Source organism: Notothenia coriiceps, unplaced genomic scaffold (assembly GCF_000735185.1).
Source record: "Notothenia coriiceps isolate Sejong01 unplaced genomic scaffold, NC01 NC01_scaffold00037470, whole genome shotgun sequence".
In the NCBI taxonomy this organism is placed as follows: domain Eukaryota; kingdom Metazoa; phylum Chordata; class Actinopteri; order Perciformes; family Nototheniidae; genus Notothenia; species Notothenia coriiceps.
The window spans coordinates 448,399-463,370 of NW_011370171.1; the positions used below are offsets into that span (position 1 = coordinate 448,399).

The window sequence follows — 14,972 nt, forward strand, 5'->3', positions numbered from 1 at the left end:
TGTGTTTATGCTCTGGAGCTGAACCTAACCTCTGACCCACTGGGAAGATGGCGAATAAAAAAAATATGAACCACCTGAAACAAACTTCTCCTGTTCACCTGAGCGCTGATTTCCAAAATGAGAAGTCACTAACTACTTCATGTTTCTGTGAAAAAGTGATATTTTCTTTGATTAAAGCTACCGAAGTGGTAAGAGCCCACTTCCCTTTTTTCTTTAATGCTGCCTTTATACATTCTATTACTTAGCTGGTCACCACGGGCACCATTACCATAGCAACAGCGCAAGGGAATGTGGAAATACAGGATGCTCAATTATTATACACAGACAAATACTGCAACAGACAAAGGGTCATTTTGTCTCCAACACACTAACCCCCTGATAGGCTAAGAGGTGGGACATTTTTAAGCAGTTCGCAATCACAACAGAGCCGGCCCGCTAACCAATCACAACAGACTGGGCTCTGGTTCCAGACAGAGGGTGAAAAGAGGTGCTGCAGCACAGGCAGTATGAAAAACATAAATACCTTTTTGAACATTAAAGCATGGAGACATGTCACAGTTGAGGAACAAAATACAAATATGAAACCTGAAAATGAGCAGAATAGGGCCCCTTTAATTCAGAGCAAGAGTGTGGGTTATATGTGAGTTTGTTTTTGTTTTAGGTTGTGATGTGAGTGTGCGAGTTAACAGCAACATTTCCGGCAATCTCATTGTAACAGCCTGACATTTTTTTAAGTAATTCTCATTATGAAGGAATAAGTAACCTGGCTGTTTGATGCAAATTCCCATGCTGGCAGTTCGGATTTAATTGCCAAAATGCTACTGTATGATTAACTGTTGCATCATTGTTACAGTAAATCCTAATAGTAATGTAACTTAAGATGTGAAACCACAAACTAATGGCACTCGTAGCCGTTCTGCACACAGACTGATCCAACCTCTCACTGCTCTGGCTCTTTTATACCAGCCTATAAAAAGAATGAATGCTGCTCTTATACGCTGTAACTCTACACCACCCCCACCCCCACCCACCTAATATTGAACTGACGGGTGGAGATAAATGAAGCAGCTTTGAGTAATGACAGGGTATACAAAATAATGGATTTATGCAAACAAGTCCGTATCAAGTTGAAAACTGTTTTTTATTCAGATGTTTATTGCAAAATAGAATCAAAATCTGGCAATAAATAGCTTTATCAAAGCCATGCAAATAAACGTCATTATTAGTTCTGTTATTAAAGAAATGTGTTTTAATCTCATCACAAACTTTTTTCTGTTACACGTTCTAGTAGAGCGGAGTGAACTCTATAAAAGAGGGGTCTTTGGTGATCATGTACACATTCGCTTTTATGTCACAAGGTTCCAGGCAATATACAAGCTCATTATCTGCAATAAAGCCTCATGAAGTCCCACACTAAGTATACATGAATATGGACTGTATGTTACGTTCACTCTGTGCTAGCATTCCTCAAAACTGAGACTTAATTTATAAATCCCAACGAGAGACCAACACTAAGAGTGAATTCATCTTAACAGTTTGTGTATCCAAATGTGATATAATATATACTCTGAGCCATAGAGCTGCATTAAAAACACATCAATGAGACACATAAATGCACTGGGTGAATGAACACTTTAGATCCCAAATAGACTGTCAAACTGGAGCACCAAATGTGTATTAATGCACATCTGAAAGTGTCCCAACTGAACGCACTATTTATTCCTGTTTGGAAGTTGGAAAGTATTGAGATTGTGGGATTTATTGACAGTAGCAGAAATATAGAATATCTAGTACAACAAAAATGTATGTATGGCACATTAAAGGGGTTTCCTCCTGATGTCTAGAATACACTTTAGATATACTCTGAAATATTAAATCCTCTAAGATACTTGATGTCACCGTGCCATATTGAGGAGGTCAAAGGTCAACTCTGTGATATCAAAGGCGTGATGCTGATGCTTGGGGTCGACGAACACCTCTAGACCTCCAGATGTGCCGCTGGTGTGCTGGCTCTGTTTGAGAGCATCCAGGGTGGAGAAGAGGACTCTGGCCCGCTGCTCCTCTGAGGGGGGGTCCGCCAGGCGGTGGGGGGGCAGCGAGGGCGAGTGGAGCAGGAAATACACTGAGGACATGTAGACTTTGACAAACTCCTGTTTTAAATGGGGCAAGTCTCTCTGCAAACACAAAGAAGGGGACGTTTTAACAGATTATATAACATCAGGGGCGGCCATCAGGCAACAGGGGCCAACAGGTGCCCCTGTAACAGTGACCAGGGACCCCCCCCTCCAAAAAAAAGGTTACAATATTACGATTTATTGGAACTAAATCAAATCAGAGACCCGTATGTACAGTGGAGATTAAACTGTTCATTACCTTATAAAAGCAAATACTGTTTATGTTTTTTTAATTAAATTGTAACTTAAAATTACTGAAATAAATACCTTTACAAAAACAAATACCAATTACTCTATTTTATGTTTATTTTACACAATTACTTTATACTGTCTTTTTAACCCGCTTTTATTGTGCCCCTCTCATGAAATAACTGGCCCCAGCCTGGCCCCCCCAGTAACATTGGTCTAGAACCGCCACTGTATAACATGATGTATAGTGACATAGTGATTATATGCACTGGACGCACAAACACTTTTTAACCTTGGGGGAGAAAAGCCACCTAGTTACTCATACTGTCAGCACCCTCTATTGGTATGTCCTGGTATTACACTCATATACACATACACACTCATACACACTCATACACACTCATATACACACATATAGTGATGGCAAAATGAAGCTTTGAATGAAGCATCGAACCACTTGGACAATTGTGTCGGAAATAGGTTCATTTATCGAAGCTTCAGTTACAGCGACCTCTCCTGGCGAAGTGCAAGGCTGCAGTGGGTTTAACATATCTTTGCCTTTAAAAATATTCGATGCACATACACACACTAAGACTGAATATCATGTTCTATTTGCAATTAAAGATCGATAATTGTGTGTATTGGGTTATTGAGAAGAGACTAGAGAGTGCTGGACATTTTTTTGGGCGGAGAGGGCCTTTTATCAGTTATTAAAGTATTAAAGTTGAAAAGCAATGATTAAAAGTTCATCCATTCCGGGCTTTGAACCAGCTGCGCGGAGAACATCCCCGCAATCGGGGCGCCGGCTCTATCCACTGTGCTATCTATTCCTTAAACTATTTGACTGTTTTTATATAAATCATAATTGTCTTTTTGTTCACAACTTCTCCACATTTTGAAGTGTTTCCCGAGCCAGAACGACCTATCTTTCTTCCTGGCTTGCTCTATAATAATCCAATTAAAATGCAATACCAACAACAACTCAACAGCAACAACGCAAACTACGACAACAACCCACACATTGCGCATTGTTTAGAGCGGTTATAAAGTGTTGAAGCGCTCAAATTCGAAACTGTTTCAACCTGTCAGTGTCACCTGTCAGAATAGAGACGAGGCAGTGCATTGAATCGCGTGATTGGACGGCGAACCAGTGAGTTGATTCGTTCAGGAAATGAAGCAGTTGCTGGTTCGGACGTCACATGTCACGTGATTTGAAGCAGTTGCTGGTTCGGACGTCACATGTCACGTGATTTGAAGCAAGCTTCGAAGCACTGCTTGTATGGAATAGGAAGTCCAGGGTTGAAGCTCCGTTCGAAGCTTCAGTGTCAAACTGCCATCACTACACACATACACACTCATACACACTCATACACACTCATACACACTCATACACACTGACCTTCTTCGCTCTGCTCATGCTGGTCTCAGCCTCCAGCCAAGCACTCTAAAACAAACAAAAAACGATTTTAAATTGTGCACAAGTCCTGAGTGATATTGTTTTGTAAATCCAATCATTTTAAAAGCATTGATGTATTCAGTATTGTCTGGCTGTAAAAAGAAAACTCGCATAAATCATACTCTTACTCTCACTCTCTGACTTTGACAAGGCTGAATATCAGGAGGAAATACAGAATACTTTCAAAAAACACTTTTGCGCTGAAAATGCTCACAAAAAGTAACAAATAACAGAATTATAATGTGGTTATTAGGGGTAAAATAATATAAGATAAGAGGTACTTTATTAATCCCAATTTGGGACACATAATAACAAATCAACAGAGTAGACATAAACAATATAAACATCTCAAAACAGAAATAGAAATAAACCAGCATTTAAGAGTAAGAAAAATATACAGATGACCGGAACGATAGAAACAAATATAAACGTATAAACTAAGTTTGACCTACGAACCCTGAGAGCATCCAGCAGGTCTGGTTGGTCGAACAGCACGGGGAAGGTAGAGAGTATAGGACTGCATATCAGATCTGAAACAAAGAGACAGTTTCTCTAAGAACTATGAATATCTGCAGTTTGGATAACAGGGTCCTGAAGGTGTGTGTTACCTGCGTTCTGCATGGTAGACCTGTCCATCAGGAGAGTGTCTGCCAGCAGCTGCCTGTGCAGAGCCAGCAAGTGCACGCAGCTCAGAGAGTGCAGAAGAGTGTCTGGAAGGATACTGAAGAGAAACAACACACTATTTAAATATAAAGTATATATGCTATCTTGGCTGAAGGGAGTGTCTCCAAAAATCTGTGGTAAGTGTCTTTTTTGCTGACCCTCCCACCTGAGCTGTGTTCTGGTTCGGCTGTTGGCTGATTTCAACTTTATGATGAGTTTGGGCTGCCGTCGTGCCTGAAGCATCTGCTGGAAAACACTAGCTGGAGCTGAGAGGAGAGGAAAGCAGGGGAGACGACCAATTAGAATTGTTTTTGTTGTTGAACTTTGTCACACATCTGATTGCTCCGCTTACATCCTTTGGTGGCTGCAATCTCCATCGGGACCTCCGCCTCAAATGGAGAGCCACTATTCAGAGTCAGCTCATAGGTCCTGCACACAGATCAGATTAGGTTGGATGAGATTTTAAAGTATTAAGTACACATCACTCACGCAGTATGTAAGTGTCTATGGCATTTTTCATTCAAATAATACTGTGGGCACTGAGTGTACCTGTTGGGGAGTGGATTTCCACTGTCGTCGGTCAGTTTTAAATAAGCCCAGCCGCAGCTCAGGTCCCCTCTGTCACCTGTGGACTAAAACACACACACAGAAAATAAGAGATATGATCACTCTCGGCATTATGGTGTTGATCAACTTTGGAAAGAGGAAAACTGCTTGTCTTTAATGACAAATAAAAAAACATCTGAATAGTAGTTTTCCATTTCCTTTGTGATTTCATGGGTCTGATCAGCTTTATCTCATCACTATCACATGTGTATCTGTTGGTGTGTGTTTGTCCTCACATTGCGTATAAAGGTGACTCCCAGTTCAAAGAGGATTCCGAGGTTAGGATGTGCCGAGTTGCAGCGTAGAAAACAGTCCCCATCGAGGAGGGAAGGTAGGATACCAGTCATCTACAGCAAACAGATTTAAATTCAGCCTTATGCACACGATTACGTTTAAAGCCAAAGTTCCGTTTTTGAGCATTTCATGTTTATGTTCAAGAGGTGGTTTGAGTAAAGTTCCCAAAAACAGTGTGTATTTAATTTGTATAATGCCATTAACATACCCTTGGAGAGAAGCTCCAGGTCTTGGGGCTCTTGGAGTTGTACGTTGCCCTCACAGTGTGGATGTTACTCAACACCTGAAACACAAGCACAGCTCATATGAAAAGTCTATGACAAACCAAGAAAGTGAAAAGTAAGAAAATCTATTTTTGTATTTTTATGATTCTACTCCTGTATTTCCTTACTGCAGAGACTTTAGTAGCATAAGGAAGTAAAGCAATGCAAAATGCTGGCTATACAACAGAAATAACCCACTTGAGTTTTATCAAAGGCACAGAGGCGGATGTGTCTGCTGAGGACTTGAACTCCGACCCCAGGAGTTGGAATCATCCTGCAGCTCCACAGACTGAAACAAAGGCAAGTCTGGACCTGCCGGGCACGAACCTACGAGACACAACGGGACGCTGATCAGGAACCAGAAATATGAAGTGTTTATGTGAATGCTCTGGAGTGTGTCACAGGAGGACTGTCTCACCCTGCCAGTGTCTGGATCCAGGAAGAGGTCACTAAAGGAGAGCTGTGATTGGCTGAGCTCCGGCTGGACGTAGTGACTTCCTCTGTATGTTTGACCTGAGAAAAGACACAAAGAGTTAGTGCTTTGCGTGGTGTAATGTACAGTATTTAGTTAAGAGTACTGGTTCTGATACTGACTGGCACCATTGGTACATACTGTAGTGGTTGTGGTAGACAAAACAATATATAGGCATACCTTGCTTCGTGTGAATGTGTGTGTTTTGTGTGCTTGTTAGAGAGTGTATACTGACCTTCCTCTTCCAGCAGTTTAGTGAGATGTGATGTTCCGAATCCGGCAGGTATAGCCCCCAATGCTGAGAGCACATCTGTTGCATCGAGCTGTCACATACACACAGTGAAAACTATAAATATATCGGATAAGCAGTTCGCGTATTGTGGATTTATTTTTGTCGATAGGAAAATTAACAGTATGATCACTACAAGAAGCAGGAGTTTGCGGATATTTACCCCACTCAAAGCCTTTTTGACAGTACTCCAGTTGGAATGTGGAGAACTGTTGAAAAAGAGCAGAATTTGAATCAATAATGAATGAGTGTAAGTATTGCAGAGAGGTCTCTAATTCCACTACAGCAGCTAAAACCATAAACAGGCTTCTTTAAAACACAGCCCTGCAGCCGTATATCTACAAAAAGGATGGTTAAAATGTAGAACCTCTGTTTCTCTTGGTCACCAGCCAGCTCTTCACCATCTTCCTCCTCCTCAGATTCCTCTTCATCATTTTCATCATCATCATCTTCGTCCTTTTCATCATCATCATCGTCATTAACACCAGAACCAATCTGAAAGATATGGGGTTTTAACTGCTAGAGACCTAAAGTTTAATATTTTAAATGAACAGTGCAAGGATGTTTAATGTGATGCGGGTGTGTAGCAGGTTGTGTACCTTCAGGTAGGTTTTTGGAACCAGCCCTGTGTTGCCTTTAGTGTCCTGAGCCAGCCACCATCCATCTGCTGTCTTCCTGATGATCTTCAATATCTCCCCCCTCTGAACGAAGCAGATAAACACACAAGTCATATAACGTCAAATACTCATTCATCAAGTGTTTAGTTGACATGATAGTCAGTTATACTTGATTTTCTTCACTTACACATCAGGGCAATCAACAGATCAGCCTACTACCATCTAAAAAATATGTTGCGTATTAAAGACCTTATGTCCAAGCAAGATCTTGAAAAATGTGTCCATGCATTTGTCTTTAGCAAGCTTGACTACTGCAACAGCATCTTCAAAGGCCTCACAAAAAAAATCTCTCCGTAAACTCCAACTAGTTCAAAATGCTGCTGCCAGAATCTTAACCCGGACAAAGAAAACAGATCACATCACTCCGGTGCTGAGATCGCTGCATTGGCTTCCAGTAAGTGAGATAATTGACTTTAAGATTTTATTGCACACATATAAAGCACTAAACGGGCTAGGACCCAAATATATCAAGGACCTCCTTCAGCGGTACGAACCCAGCAGACCCCTTAGGTCTTCAGGCGCAGGCCAGCTCACTGTTCCATCTGTGAGATCAAAGCGTGGGAAAGCAGCCTTCTGCATCTATGCTCCTAATGCATGGAACAAACTCCCAGAACATCTGAGAATGGCTAGTACTTTAGAATAATTTAAATCAGGTCTAAAAACTTTTCTTTTTAACATGGCATTTAAAATTTAAATGTCCTAATTTTCGAACTGTTAAACATGGTTTTCTTTCTTTTAATTATTTTGTGTGTTTTTGTATTTCTTCTCACTTTGACCATCGTAAAAATGTATTGTGTTTTCTCTGTTTGATCCTGTAAAGCACTTTGAATTGCATCACTGTATGAATTGTGCTATACAAATAAATTGCCTTGCCTTGCCTTATGATTTTGGGGCATGAGCCCCCTCTTCTGGTAACAAGGTGTAATAAAATGCAATTTTTAAGATGCTAGAACAAAATAGGAAAAACTAAAGCAAACTTCTCACAGTTTACTTTGTAAGCACTGTATTTAAGGACAGGTCATTACACCTTTCTTTGTCTGATTATCTTTGTCAGTCTTTTCAGTGAAGAAGCTTTAGAAATATGTTTTAGACATCATGATAATAAGACATGTTGGCAGTAGCAGGGATCCAAGTAAAGACCTCTGCTCCTAAACCTGTTGATGTCATTAAGTTCAGTATTCTGTATGAATCAGTAAGTACTTCACCTGCACAGACAGATCCCCCTCCTGTTCTCCTTTGAAGTCACTGAGGGCTGTGTACATTTGAGAGGGAGTTTTCACAGCTTGATTCTCAACTTCATCATCATCATCAGTATCCTCGTCGCTACTGTCTTCATCATCATCTTCGTCCTTATCATCATCATCGCTATCTTCCTTTGAGGCATCCCTGTGGATCAAAACGTAAGTAACATAAAAAAAAGGGATTTAAATCAAATGTCCTTTTTAGCTAAAAATCACTGAGCTTTAGAGTTCAAATGTACCTGATGTGACTTATTTGACTTATTTGTATCAATACTTTGAAATAGATGTTTCTCTAAAACTCTTTGACAAATAAAACATGTAGCCACTGCAGCAAATGATATGATACACTGTGTATAGTTGGATAACAAAGAGAAATCAAGCAATATTGAATACTATGGTATTTATTTTTGTCTTTGCAGTGACTGACCCTGCAGCAGTACTGGGTCCTGCGGGCGAGAGCTCCAGAGACAGTGTGGTTACACGCTCCAAGATGTCCTGCAGCCGCCTCTCCTCTTCCTGTTTCCTCTGATCATAGTTCCCCACTGGAGCGAGCTCATCCGCCTAGAAAATCAGGCAACAAATTACAAGCTAGAAATCGTTTTTGTCGACTCATTTACTGAAAAGAGCACGCTATAGAGCTCAGACTAATTCACAATTTAGTAACAGTAGTACAGCACCAACCTTGGTCAGTTTCATCAGTGTTCTTTGTGTCTTCTCTGCTGACATTTGCAGTTCTTGACATCTGTTTGAATTGGACAATTAGACACTATTATTAGAATCAAAAGTAGGAGCAGAAGCAGAGTAAATCCATGTGCTTTAAATAGTTGTCTTAATAGTCTGGATGTGGATCATATACTGGGGTTAGAAAGAATCAAACTAGGAAGCACTGAGGTGTTTACCTCCTAAATGCTTCTTCAGTGTATCCATTCCCACTCTCCACGTCCTTCACAAGACTGTCAACCTAGATTATAAAAGAAAAAGAAAAGTAATTGAAAGTGAATACAGGGGTGTTGGCAACAATGTGAGGTCCAGGTTTAAAAAGTATCTGCATCAGCACACTTCTGTTAACCACATAGCTCAGAACTGTTCTATATTCTGGATGTTTTTGTTGGCAACAAAACAACAGAACAGCCTTTGAATGTGTGAACAAGTCCAAACTCAACCAAGCTCCTCCTAGCTTCTTAATCTGGTTTATTCATGTTTCCTTAATCCTTGGCTGAGCATGTTATTGTGCATATATCTGGGCACTTTTTTTAGTGCATTGTAGAGAATTCGGCATTCACTTCATGAACCAAAAAGCATGTACTATAAGACAAATGTAAACCTTTACCTTTGTTTACATTGCTAGCTCTACGACCAAACGAGGTTCATCTTCAGTACTGGAAAGGTATGATGGCACAAAGCACATCGGTAAGTAGAATGTAGAGCCCAAGCCTTACAGGATAACTCTATTTGCAAATCGGTTGGTTTAGTGATAATGTTAATACTAAAACAGGCTCTCTCTTCAGTACGTTAATAAACTGTAAATGTGGCATCCAACTCCAAACTGTTGTGCACTTCAAACTTCAACTCGAAAAACACACAAACAATCGCCCTTCAGTAACCAACCTGTTTTTTTATTTCGTCCACTTCTCTCTGGACGAGCTGCAAAGGTCCTTTTCTTTTCGGTGGCATTTGTACGGAGTTTTATGGAGCATATTTCATGTGTTAGCACATTACCTAGTTAGCTAGCAGATGCTACTCTTCCACTGGTCGCTAGGCAACATGTTTTCTCTTCAGGCTTGGGCTGGAATAGATTTATCGTTTTTTATTCATTATGTTTTGTATATTCTTTATTTTTTGTTTGTATAATTATATATTTAAAAAAACAGGTTTTATGTATGTGTTTTAATATATAAATAATTATGTTATAATTTTAAATAAATCTTGAAAAAATCTGACGTACTTCCTTCCGAATATGTCATTTTTGTCAGGGCGTTACTGCAACCTACTGGACTGGAGGATTGAGTTGCTTAAATTGGTGTTTAATTAAATGACAAACACTATATATATATATATATTCAATGTATGTATGTACTGTACTGTATATTGAATAAAAGGGGATGTAGTTCCACATCTGGTCAGTGCACAGCGCAATGTTATGCACAGTCAGACACATGCATTGCAGAGTTGTGTAAGTGTCTTCCTTATGACCTACAGAGGGCGTACTTTGACTGTTGTGAAACATGCTGCATTCAGCGTCCCCTCGTTAGCTTCCTATTTGAATTTCTTAGAGTTTCTTAAAGTGGAAATTATGATTTCATAGCACATTATCAGTGCTTCTCTAAATAACTATTATACAAGTTGTTAACGTGTGTTTCCACAAGACATTTGTTAGTATATGTCCTTGCTTTTATTCCTGAAGATATAAAATCACGACGTTTTGGGTGTACGTGAAGGCAGCATTAGGCTCCAACTGCTCTCCATTGCCTCCAGTGTTTGTCACTTACCTGTCATGGCTTCACGTGTGGCTCTCATTCAAGGCGCAAGCAGAGGACTGGGGCTTGAATTTTGCAAACATATCTTAAAAAACAAAAACCCTGCAGCCGTTATAGCGACATGCAGGAACCCGGACGGAGCGACCGAGCTGCGGGCACTGGCAGACCAACACCCGGGCCAAGTGACGGTCCTCAGGCTGGACGTGGGCCGGGAGGAGGACATCCGTGGAGCTGCTGACCGGGTTAAGGAGAGCTTCGGTCGGCTGGATCTGATCGTCAACTCTGCGGCCATGCTTCACCCCTCTGGAAAAGGAGAGACCAGTCTGAGAGAGGTCACTGCCCAGGTAAACAATGAACATATGGGAGTATGGGCTGCTCTCCCTCCCCCATCATACAAAGTGAAATAAAAGTGAGGTTCTGGCTCACGGGATGCATACTAAAAGTGCTTTCAATAACATTTATTATTTTAGATGATCTACTACTCATAACCCGTTCCAAACCTCGTTAACTAATCTCGTAATTTAAGGGAGCCTACCTGTTAGTAGATATATAACAACTCGGGGAAACACAATTATCTTGGGAGAATAGTTAGTATGTCAAATCGGCTTAAATGCAATGTAAACAGCAGGCCATTTAAACTTTTCTGTTAATTTTACCTGCTTTGTATTGTTAATTGACTTTAAAATACACCACAGAAGAGGACAGAAGGAGGCAGTGGCAATGAATGCTGAAAAAATGGATTAGGATTAGATTACAGGTGTTGATGCTTGAGAAGGTTTGAAAGTCATCATACTTTCGCCAACGTTTTTGTTCCAATAGATGTGTTTACTGAGTGGGTTTGATCCCTCTGTTTTAAAAAGTAATTTTTCTATTCCGGTTCTTACACTAAATGTATTCTTACCATCCCATAACCTGTGCCCCGGCTGTGTATATCCAGTGAACCACAGTTACCCATTCACATCCATTCATGCACCATTGATCTGTTTTGATTGACTTTTTTCTCCTTTCAGGGCATCATTGCCACCCTGACGACCAACACAGTGGGTCCCCTGGTCATGGCCAAGTATTTTGCCCCCCTCCTTCAGAAGGGTGGAGGTAGTTTCGGTCAACAGCCTTCTGAGAAAGCCAAGCAGCACAGCGGCATCATCGTCAACATTACCGCCAAAGTGGGATCGATTGGCGACAACGGTGGGTATTGTGCTACTGCTGTGATACTCTGTTGTGTTCATGTTAATGTCGTAAAGTATGATTAATTTATGCTACTCAAATATGTTTTCCCTTCTCCATCCTCAACCCCTTTCCTCCTCTCAGGTCTTGGTGGTTGGTACAGCTACAGAATGTCCAAAGCAGCTCTTAACATGGCGACCAGGAATCTGTCTATAGAGCTGGGACGCAGTCGACCAAAGGTACAGGTTTGAGTGTTGACTGAAAATGTTATATTTTTGTATTTCTGATTTATTAAAACCAAATATCAGTGTCTCTCTTTGAAAACTAGCTGCGAGAACATTGGAAAATGTTGGAAAAGGGGATGCATGATGCCCTTACACATGCATATAGCCTATATATTTCATAGAGTACATTTTTCTTCATATTTATTTTATCAAGAAGTAGGCCTGATATTAAGATCTTGTATTCCAAGAAAGGTGAAAGTACAATACATTTTCACAAGAACACAACAGCAAAAAAGAAACCAAACTATACAACAACAAGGAATATAAACAGTTTCAAGAATCATGTACCAATATCAGATAATACATCTTTTAAGGTTTCATAGCACTTGAAACCAGTTCTGAATTTAGATGTATTGTTTACTGGGTCTTGTTCTGTAATCACTATAATGAAATGTATATGTGAGGAAGTTTGGAAGCTTCAATAATCTAACATGAGATAAATTGTGTCTGTTTTTTTCCAGGTGGTGTGTGTGTGCTTACATCCAGGAACAGTCAACACAGACCTCTCCCGGCCATATCACAGGAATGTACCAAAAGAGAAGTTGTTTAGCACCGAACAATCTGTAAGCGCTCTGATGAACATCATAGAGACACTGAGTATTGAGAAGACTGGAAAGGCGTACAACTGGGACGGGACTGAACTTCCTTGGTAGAAACAGTAGATGGACAAAGAGAGATTAATTGTTTTACCTCTCTTCTTGGTGCTAAATCTCTGTGCTTTCAAGACTGTGCAACAAGCTGAACTTATAAGGACATTCCTAGTGGAATGAAAGACAACCTCTTTTAACTTCCTCAGAACCAGACAAAGTGCTTAAATCATCTTTAATATTATCCTGTTCATGATGTGGATTTGAAACAATATGTATTAATGATGTAATGTAGCACAGCAAGTTTCTCCCTGTTTCAAGTCTTTGATTTATGCTAAGCTAACCACCGCTTACTTGTAACTTGAGATACTGATCCTCTCATCTTACATGCTGCCAGAAAGCAAATAAAAGCATATTCTGAAAAAGGTTGAATTATTTCTCAAGTGTAACATCTAAGGAGTTCCACATATTCTTTGTTGTGTTGCTTGCAATATTTTTGAATACAATCTGATTTTTCTCGTCACATTAGACAGCTGAATTATGTGTCACATGATCAAATCTTCAGTGTTTGGTTTGAGTAAAAGACATAAGCAATTACCCACAATCATTGCCCAAGTAGCAACTGTGTGGGACACAGAGGGAACAGCTATGCGATCAATGTGTGTGATTCTTTTAGTGGGTTTTAAATGATTTCCATTTGATTTTCCTCTAATTCTAAAATAGCATTTGTGTCCTTTGATATCAAATGTGGGATTGCATTTAGCCTTGCAGGCCTTTTATTAAGTGAGTCAAATCACAACAATGAAGAAAAACAACGTATTTTTTCATTAACTATATGTCTTTGGATAACTTAGGAAAAAAGAAAGCCCATATCACTGGAATTTGTCCTTTTTTAAATAAAGAAGAGTTATTTTTCAGTCATGAAAACAGGTAATATAACATGTTTCCTGTAGATACGTGCTTTCTGGAGCATACAAACATTGCATCCTTATGTGCAAAAGAAGAGGAGAGATTTTAGTGACAATAAAAGGTTGACCAGATTCATACCAACATTAGCCTACCAGATTAATTGATTTTAGTATTATGATAGGCATATGGTGCAAAAATTATTATAAAAGTAGCCTATTTATTAAACTATTACAAAGAAGAATAACATTTATTTAAATTACTCAGTAATCAGAAAAGTATCTTACAACACAGACAATTACTTGTAACCAGAAGATGGCAGCATTGCAAGAGTCCATTGCTATTCACAATGTGCATTCATGCCTTTTAGTGTCAGATTCTGACATTATAGGAATTCAGTCTTCATTACAGAATATTTTCCAGTAATTGATAATGTTTGCTGAAGTGGAAACAGTAATGCATACAATGATAGTTAATTAGTGATTGAGATTAGGTCTCGTCAATGGTCCTAGTTTATTTATCAAGCTGAAATTGTTGTTGTTTGATCTTTGTATCTTCACTGTGCTTCATCCAATGCTCTGTTGATATCAGGTATCTCCTAAATAATTATATCAAGTGTGTCCTTTTAATAAAATCTTATTCTCGGTGGGACTTAAAAAAAGTATTTGTATTTGCTATGTATGTAATTAAATCAAATTATATTTTATTTTTAATTTAATTGTGGTCAAGATGCCATATTATAGCCTACGGAAACCAGAAAGCTACAACAATTTAAAATGATTTGCAGGATGACGATCCTGCAGAGCAGAAAGACAAATAAAGACATAGACGAGGTTACAAAAGTTCATTTTGGTGACCTCATTTTGACAGGCAGCTTTGTGAGCAAATAATAAAGCTGATGGGAGTGAACAGCAAGCACCGACTTTAATAAATAAAGAGACCACAGCTGCACGAATCTGTACTGTGTAGGCTATCTTATACTTTGTTTAATAAATCCAGCAGGGATGCGACCGAACTTCACTGCTGTTATGTTGTGTAGACAATGTTGTAGACATTTATAGACGAGTGCTCTCTTGCATATCTTTGTGTTTAAAGATACAATTACGGTGTAATGTAACGGTGTTTTGCAGAGACAAGAGAAAACCGGTCGGAGGAGGTAAACGGGTTCTCTGCTGGCTTGAGGAGCTGGTGTGACGTCACTCACTCACACAATATACCGGCTACTGC

General features: G+C 39.6%; 2 protein-coding genes across 4 annotated transcripts; one reads left to right on the forward strand and one right to left on the reverse strand.

Moving 5' to 3' along the window:
• Nucleotides 1–1,147: 1,147 nt before the first annotated feature.
• nphp1 (nephronophthisis 1) lies at nt 1,148–10,141 on the reverse strand. Of its 3 annotated transcripts, none has more exons than XM_010797066.1 (20): nt 9,933–10,141; nt 9,224–9,285; nt 9,006–9,066; nt 8,752–8,885; nt 8,289–8,469; nt 7,006–7,107; nt 6,774–6,901; nt 6,570–6,615; nt 6,353–6,440; nt 6,064–6,158; nt 5,844–5,972; nt 5,591–5,665; nt 5,325–5,435; nt 5,032–5,114; nt 4,835–4,911; nt 4,649–4,748; nt 4,428–4,540; nt 4,276–4,349; nt 3,763–3,807; nt 1,148–2,174 (listed from the first exon to the last, which is right to left on the reverse strand). In XM_010797066.1, exons 1-20 carry the CDS (start codon nt 9,996–9,998, stop codon nt 1,896–1,898), a joined length of 2,049 nt encoding a protein of 682 aa, XP_010795368.1. In that variant the 5' UTR covers nt 9,999–10,141; the 3' UTR covers nt 1,148–1,895. The 3 variants fall into 3 exon arrangements, with proteins under 3 accessions (XP_010795368.1, XP_010795369.1, XP_010795370.1); XM_010797067.1 differs by lacking the exon at nt 9,933–10,141 and adding an exon at nt 9,655–9,706; XM_010797068.1 differs by having other exon boundaries at nt 2,089–2,174; nt 4,272–4,349.
• Nucleotides 10,142–10,792: 651 nt separating this feature from the next.
• Nucleotides 10,793–13,264, forward strand: LOC104967569 (uncharacterized oxidoreductase C663.09c). Its single transcript, XM_010797065.1, has 4 exons — nt 10,793–11,145; nt 11,812–11,989; nt 12,113–12,207; nt 12,714–13,264. The coding sequence occupies exons 1-4, from the start codon at nt 10,819–10,821 to the stop codon at nt 12,903–12,905; spliced, it is 792 nt and encodes a 263-aa protein (XP_010795367.1). The 5' UTR covers nt 10,793–10,818; the 3' UTR covers nt 12,906–13,264.
• Nucleotides 13,265–14,972: the final 1,708 nt, after the last annotated feature.